The sequence below is a fragment of the Chondrus crispus genome, genomic scaffold (assembly GCF_000350225.1).
Source record: "Chondrus crispus Stackhouse genomic scaffold, scaffold_295, whole genome shotgun sequence".
In the NCBI taxonomy this organism is placed as follows: Eukaryota; Rhodophyta; class Florideophyceae; order Gigartinales; family Gigartinaceae; genus Chondrus; species Chondrus crispus.
This window is the reverse complement of record NW_005179182.1, coordinates 4,618-12,365: the sequence shown is the minus strand read 5'-3', so window position 1 is coordinate 12,365 and position 7,748 is coordinate 4,618. Positions and strand designations below refer to the sequence as shown.

Here is a 7,748-nt window from a genome sequence, read left to right as displayed (position 1 = left end):
CGCTCGCGCCGCCTGCACGCCGTGCAGCCCCACGCACGCATGCAGCCCGCAGACGTCGCCGACACACTCGGCCTGCTCGACCACGTCGAGGCCGCCGCGAAGAGGCAGCGCAAGAGGCCCCACGCGGAACAGGACTCCCCGCCAGACACCTCCGCTCAGAGTCGCCGCAGGCGCTCCCCCCCGCAGCCCACGTTCAAGGTTAACGACAAGGTCCTCTCCGTGCTCAAGCGCAACGATCACCTGTTTCCCGATGGCGACGACAGCTTGGCCACGCTCCGCCTGGGCGACGACAGGTTCCCCAGCAGTAGGTTCGCGAGCAGCAGCGTCCTGTCCGTCGCAGAAGTTGCCAAGATTAACGCGCGCAGGAAGCTCAGTGAGAGCCAGACCAGCTTCACCGTCAGCTGGCTTGGCCGGTCGGAGGAGGATAGCACCTTCGAGCGTCTGCATGTGGACGACCCCCCGCTTGAGGACAAGGCGATCACACCGAGCACGTACGCTGATATTGAGTTTGACGCCGACGATGCCGCACGCTTACGGCACTTCGCGTCTAGTTTTGCGGAGAGTCAGGGCGATACCGTCAACCTTGCCGGACTGGATTTGTCGGCCACCGATGGTACTACTAACGTCGCGCAGAGGATCTTTAGGTACATGATCGCACTTGCCAAGCGCGACCTCGCCCCTTCCAGCACCGCTCCCACTAGATCCACCGTCAGCACTCGGCCGTCATGAGACCCCCCACCCCCCCACCCCCTTCCCCTCCCGCCCATGACTTGGTTTTTTCACCGCCCGCAAAGGCCGTGTGTGTGTGTGTAGCGGTGAAAGTGCATTATTTTGTCCATCGCATGGCCCTCCGTTCGGCTTCGGTGCTTGCGCATGCGTGCCGCTTTGGACATCAGCCAAGAGCCCGCTGTTGTTCAATATTGATTATAGCGTAAGTTGCACAAGAGTATGCTTTACTAGCTTTTCTCTCTCTAGACAAGTAAAACCACCAATACCCATCAAGCTACAAGGTAAAGAAGACGCTGCTGCTGGCGTCGCGAAAGCGCTCGGTCACATAACCTTTTTTCCATGGTTGAAGCCTAGGCCAAAAGCGTGCGTCCGTTTTGCTTCAACGCAAGACCAGGCAAGCGCTCGCGAGCCGTTCCGCATCCGGACTAAGCATCTGGACAAGCTCTTCGCGGGCAAACCCCCTGCAACTCCTCAGCGATGCGCACGCAGGCCCAGGACGCGCGCGCCCGGCATTCCCACACAGATACGAAACCACGGATTCCACCAGGCGGTGGAACTGCGTACCAACATGCAGGCGCGTTCCAAACAAAACAAAAACAAAAAAAAACGCTCACCGACGCGCGCTGCCGCACCGCAGGCACCTGCCGCGGGCGCGCCAACAATCACACGCCACAAAGTACGTGCACGACGCCGCCCGCACGCGCGCCGCGCTTCTGAACGCTCGTGAGCGCGTGCAGCACCGCGTGCAGCACGTCCCTCTCACTGTCAACGCAGCGGAGGCGGGCCTTAGCTCTGTTGTAAATAAAGATGTAAGGTATATGTAAGGTACACATTAAGTTAAACAAACGAGGCGCACGGCGTTTTAATGCGGGCGTGCACTCGAGATGTAAAATATGTTCAGGCGCGGGAGGAGGAGCGCGGGCGTCGTCGTGGGACAGGTGCCGCACCGCGCCGCGCCGTGGCGTGGAGTGCGTTCTGAGCGGGCGCACGGCGGCGCGGGCTTCGCTCCCTTGCTGCAAACGACAGGTGAAAATCGGGGAGCGGCGGGTTTATTCGGGCTGGGAGACTCGAGGGGCACTTAGTAGGGGCGGTTTGACGTCGCCGTTTGACGTGGTATTAGGCTAGGCTACTTTTTAACTTTTATTTTTCTCGCCTTGTGCTTGCTCGGCATTGTCTTGTGCCGCACAAGTCTCCAAAACTCTATCCTTCCGCAACGCACAAGTTGTGGGATGCGGAAGGATGGAGTTTGGCATTGTACTGTACGTGTAGAATGCCTAAGAAAGAAGCCTAAGAAAGAAGCCTAAGAAAGAAACCTAGTTGACCAACCTCAAAACGTTATGTGTTGATATGTTCGAAAGCAACACGCCTGTTTACTCTAATACTGTATGTCATCGGGGTAGAGTATTGTTAAAGTTGATTGGAATTTTAGTCTATCCCGCTGTCTTACATTTACAGCATGTTATTGCCGAGGGCATGTACGTAAAAGACTTTTTAAGTTTCGATTTAATGTTTTTTTTGCAAAAAAAAGGCTGGCCTCATATGGGGCAAATCACTTGTCGTCTCCAAGACAATAGTGTCATACAGTAAAGTAGCGTGTAGGAATGAGGCTTTACCGGGTTGAACCAAATACCCATACTGTACAGTAGATTTTATAAAATACTATAAAATATAAACACTATACATATACATATACAGTACTGACTTGGGTTCGGACGAAGGTGACCTTGATTGTTTCTTTTTCCAGTAGGCTTCACCACGGCACTGTCCCTCGCTTCGGAGGTGCATTGCGTCCGCCTCTGTCAACAAAAGCAGTTGGTCCCAACTGCTCCCAGGAGCTGCAAATAGCAGCCTATGTTCTTGCGCGCCGCACATTCTTCTTGCCAACGGCTTTTCTGGGACGTGCACGATGTCGCGCACGTCCCCCCCCCCGTATCCTGGGGAGCTGTCGACAGCTCCCCAGGATACTGTACATGCTTGCCGCTCATCGCAGGGGAGGGGCAACACCCTTTCTCCACTGCAGCGCAACAAGTGCCAATGTACCTGTGGGATATTTTTAGGGAAAATTGCATTTTTACTGTAGAGGGAGATTTATACTGTAGTCCGAGATTTTATTTGAATTTTAGAGAAGCGCACGCGTACGGCCCGGCGGAATCCGGGCCGGACGCGTGGACGCTTCTGGAAGGAATTTCGTAGAAATAAAAGAGAGAGGGTGACGGGCGCTGCGGGGAAAAAGGGGGGGAGAAGACGCAATTCACACTTGCCCTAAACTCGAGTGTGCTTCGCCTATCCTTTCCAGGGCTACCGTGTTACTGACGCGGCCATTCATATGCTGCACTCATACACTTCACCGAAAACTGTACATATTATTAGCGAAAACTCAAGATATCGTTAATAAACCAGAATAACAGTTTCTATTAGCCTTTGAGCGCAGAGCGCAGCAGGGTGACTTCGTTAGAGAAGCGCGAGCTTCCGGTGCCCCGCCCCGCCTAGATGCCATGAAAATGATATCAGCCCTTTCTATTTCAGGGCTTCCCGTTTGGTGCTGCGTTTCAACACGATTTCAATATCGACATGTCTCCGGCGAAGCTCTCTTCTTTTGATGGTTTGAGCGGCGAGCCCATTGATCTTTTGCAAAACGAAACGACCCTTTATCGATACTTTGCAGCGAAAGAAGAACACAAGGAAGCAGTCTATGAATCATACGTATCGTTGTTAATAACGGACAGAACTTCCTTCAAAACAGTGCCCTGAATACATTTGTGCATGATGGTTACTTCAACTACACTCTGCGAGTTTGTACCATTCCACGCAGGACACACATGCGCAATTTTCAGCCATGTGCCCAGAGTTGGTACTGCATACTGTAACCGGTTCATTAGTACAGGGGGGGGTAGCTCTATATCGCACTTTTGAATAGCGCATTACCGGATATATCGCACTGTTTCGGGCTTGACACGAAATCAGCCACGTGTATGACATTACACACGTGTCGCTCTAGAAGCCCCTAGTAGAGGCCGTACTGTACAAGCGACCCGCACAGTACCTCCAACTTTGGCTTATGGCGACGGCGGCTGAGTAGTTCTGCCCACGTCCACGTCATTGCCTCAACATAACAAAAAAATATCTTTTTCGAGAGTACTTGCTACATCGCACTACAGTATCGGATATATCGCACTTTGAAGCGTTGTGGAAAGGGTGCGATATATAGAAGGTACCACTTTAGTGTTATTACGGTATCGGTCGGTACCTAGTCCCGACCGATACCGTAATAACACTAACGTCAATAGAATTATACTGTAGTACTACAGTATTACAGTACCAGGATGCAATACACATGTACAATGCACAGCACAGGGGACAGGGTGCATCGGTATGCGTCTGCACCCTGCCATCATCCTATTCATTTTCTACGTGTGAATACAATTGTTTAGTATGTACACCACACTGTCTCTCTCTCTCGCTCTCTCTGCACCACTGCTTATGCTTAGCACAAGGCCACTACATTCAGTGCACGCGAGAAAGTTTCCGCTCAGAAATTCTAGGTACCGTAACTACGAAGAAAGACGAGGTAATGTATTTCCGAGAATATGGGAGCTTTCTTCTCCGCTATTCAATAAACGAGTTTAATAACGCTCGCGGGTATGTGTACGCCAACGGGGTGCCACATCAAAATAGTGGTGTTCCGCCACCAAGGCTAACGTATAGGTGCAATGCATCGCGTACCGTTTCTCTGAGACGCCACAGCATGTGAAGTAATCTTTTTTGCACACACACACTGTACTATATGATTAAACCCGCGGGATTAAACATGGGTATTCTTGAGGTCCAGAACTGCATTTAAGACAAGTCATTCTATGACTCTCCCTCTAGCACTGTAGCCCACTCGTCCCGGGGAAAGTGTTGGAAATGCATGAAGCACAAGACTTCAAATCGAAAACCTTAGCAGTAGCAGACATTACAGTACATTGAATCACTGGGAATGCATATTCGCCCTGAGCGCATGATACATGGTGAGCCCCGGCTCGAAGTATCTTCGAGCCGGCCTGAAAGTCCAGCAATGGGGCAACACGGTCAATGTAGGTGTGCTGCTCAGCAAGCCACCAGAAGGCATCCCTTACTTTTTATAGTCTCGTCCAACGAGTACTTAACTGTGCTTTTTGTACCCAAGCGTCAACCCTCACATAGCGGGCCTTTCTATTTACTGAGGAAGGAGATAGCATGACTCAGGTAATAAATGCCTGCCTTCTTTACAACATCGTCAGAAAAGTTTTACCGTATGTTTGAATGGTCGGCTTGTAGATTTGAGAGATTGGACGTTCAATGCCGCCTAGTGTCTATCGGACCATTGTCCTCATATGAGGACATTATTCGAGCTATTTTATTCATGACTTCCGCTTCCTCGACAAGAAAAATATATATGCCCCTGCCGCCGTAGTTGACTTCTGACTTGGGGCCAGAAAGAACTTTGTGAGAATTGCTTGTTCTTCCTGGTTGTTTCTATATATGTCTGGAAAAGAAGCTTTTTTAAACCACCCAAAACCGCATGAAAATATCTTCGAAACCAAAAACGCCAGTTTAAAAAAGCAACTTAGTACACAACCTGCATTACATTCTTAAGCTTTCTGCGTATTCAAAGCTTCTATCCTGGTGTTCTGCAAGATGCTATTGCCGAAAACAAGCACGTTAAGGAAATAGTGCTCAAGGTAGCTTTTTGAATGTTCAATTTAATTTATATATTTTTGTAAAAAAAAGAGCTGTCCTCATATGAGGACAAGCCCCCCGGTCGGATAGACAATAATTTTGGATACAAGAAAAAATTACCGTGCTAGACGGGGATCTGAAAGCTATTCGATCTTGCCTAGATCGAGGTGTTTGTGCGCTAAGTTGGCAGCGATACATTTGCCATTTGAACATCTATCCTCATCGTAAATATCGTCTCAAGCCAAGTAATCTCATGGTCATCAAAAAACACAGTGCAATACACCGAGTAATGTACAACAAGTGGTGACAATGATCGGAAATGTGCATCATTCATTACGTTCCGTTTATCGTTCAGGTTGTGATTAGTTTCTTCGTCGGAAGGCTTTGCAAATCTCTGATATGAGCTGCAGCGCCAATGACCGTGTATTTTGCGAGATGTTTTCCGCAGCGAAATACCGCAAATGACCAGGCCCATGGAAAAGGATACATCCGCTTTCTACGGTATGAGATAATGTTTTCACATCTGAATTTGTGGCTTGAATTAAAGTTGATGACTCCTTCTTATGACAATTTAATCTCGTTAAAGAACAAGCATGCTTTAGCACATATCTCAGTTAATTCCGTAGAAAGGGGACGCCATGCTTTTGAGGGAAGGAATTTGCTCCTTTTACCACTCATACCTACAATGCCGTACAGTATACGTACACTGCATATATACCTACAATGCGATATCATCTACATCCTTGCTATCTGTAATCAGATCGCTGCATTCAAACTTTCTAGCCATTTCATGAAACATCTTGACGCTCTCCTTATAGATGGCCAAGTCTACTTGTTCTATTCTCCGGAATTCGTTTTTCTGGTCTTCAGACATCCCATTCCATAACATTTTCCCCGACAACGGATACGATCCAGTGTTGCGCCTTTCTCTTTGCTTGGAAATGTCTTCAAGCCCACCCACGTTTTTAAAACCATGCGCCTTGGTAAAGGCCGCGACAGTCTTTTGCAACATACATAGCGAGGCAGGTTCTTGAGTTTGCAATCCTATAAATACAAAGTTGCGTCGAAGGCGCCGCAAAGAATTCTGTACCATGGTCCCCACCTCCTCCCCAGGAATCTTGAATTTGTTATCATATCCATATCCAGAAAGTCCATCTGACCAAAGCCGGCTCGCATAGTAGCCCGGCCCCGCGTCGCGAATCAACTCAGAGTCAGGCATGTCCTTCCCAAGAATAAACTGAATCAGCTCCTTCTCCGTGACGGAATCTTCCGACCGGCCGGCGTTCCTCACAAAGAAGTGATAAAAGAAGGACACCTTGCGATGCAAAGGGTGCCTCATGACGGTGAAATGCCTGACATCGCGGTTCGGAATCCAGTACCCCACGCCGCGTTCCCAGTACTGGTGGCCCACGACGACGTCGATCTTGTTGCGGTCCTCCTCCGCCATCTCCTGAATCTCGCCCCAGTCGCACGACCACTTGGCCTCGCTGCCGAGCGCCGGGCGCGCTGCGCCGGACATGTGGCAGGTGTCGATGATGCGCGTGGGACGGCCGTTTCTTTTCAGCCTCCCGCTGACTATGAAGAAGTCGAAGAGGCGCTCCTTGAAAGAGACGCCGCCTGTCTTGTGCAGGTGGAAGTAGTTGAGGGATGTGTTGAGGGTGAAGGAGGCGAAATCAGCCGGGTCGCGGTTGCCCAGCTGGCTGCCCTGTTGCGCTTCCCTGTCGAGGGTATCGCGGGTCTGGGTTTCCGAGGATGGCGGGGAAATTGGTGTCTGATGTAGTGGTGGTGCTGGAGGCGGGGGGTGGCGTTCCTGAATGGAGATTGCGGAAGCCGCGGGGTGGTCCTTGGAGGAGGGGTGCACTTGGTCAGCGCCAAGATCATCTCTACGCGAGGCTTGTGTCTCCTGGTGGGTGAGATTGAGATTGGAAGTGTGGGTAGGGCGGGGCGGGTCGCTGAGCGTACGGTTGAATGGGGAGGCTGCGTGCAGCGGAAGCTGTTCCGGCGGGAGTTTCCGGCGGTCGGCGTGAGCGTCGGAGCGGTTGAGGTTTGGGCGGGGGCGGCGGTTGTGCGGGCGGGGGATGTAGTGCATGTGCGGGTGGAAGTCGGGGAAGGATGCGGCGGCGCGGAGCAGGGCGAGGATGAGGGCGGCGGCGGCGGCGAGGACTGCGGCGCGCAGGAGGCGGGCGCGCGACAGGGCGAGGGGTCTCGCGCGCGGCTTGGGCGCGGCGAAGGGCCAGGCGGATGCGGGCTTGTGCGGGCGCAGCGGCGAGGCCGGCAGCGAGAGCAGCTGGCGCGAGCGCGAGTGCGAGCGGTGGATG

The 7,748-nt window shown here is 51.6% G+C and overlaps 1 protein-coding gene across 1 annotated transcript; it reads left to right on the top strand.

Moving 5' to 3' along the window:
* Positions 1-5,845: 5,845 nt before the first annotated feature.
* Positions 5,846-6,316, top strand: CHC_T00005441001 (hypothetical protein). Its single transcript, XM_005717066.1, has one exon. The coding sequence runs from the start codon at positions 5,846-5,848 to the stop codon at positions 6,314-6,316; it is 471 nt and encodes a 156-aa protein (XP_005717123.1).
* The last annotated feature ends 1,432 nt before the right edge of the window (positions 6,317-7,748 follow it).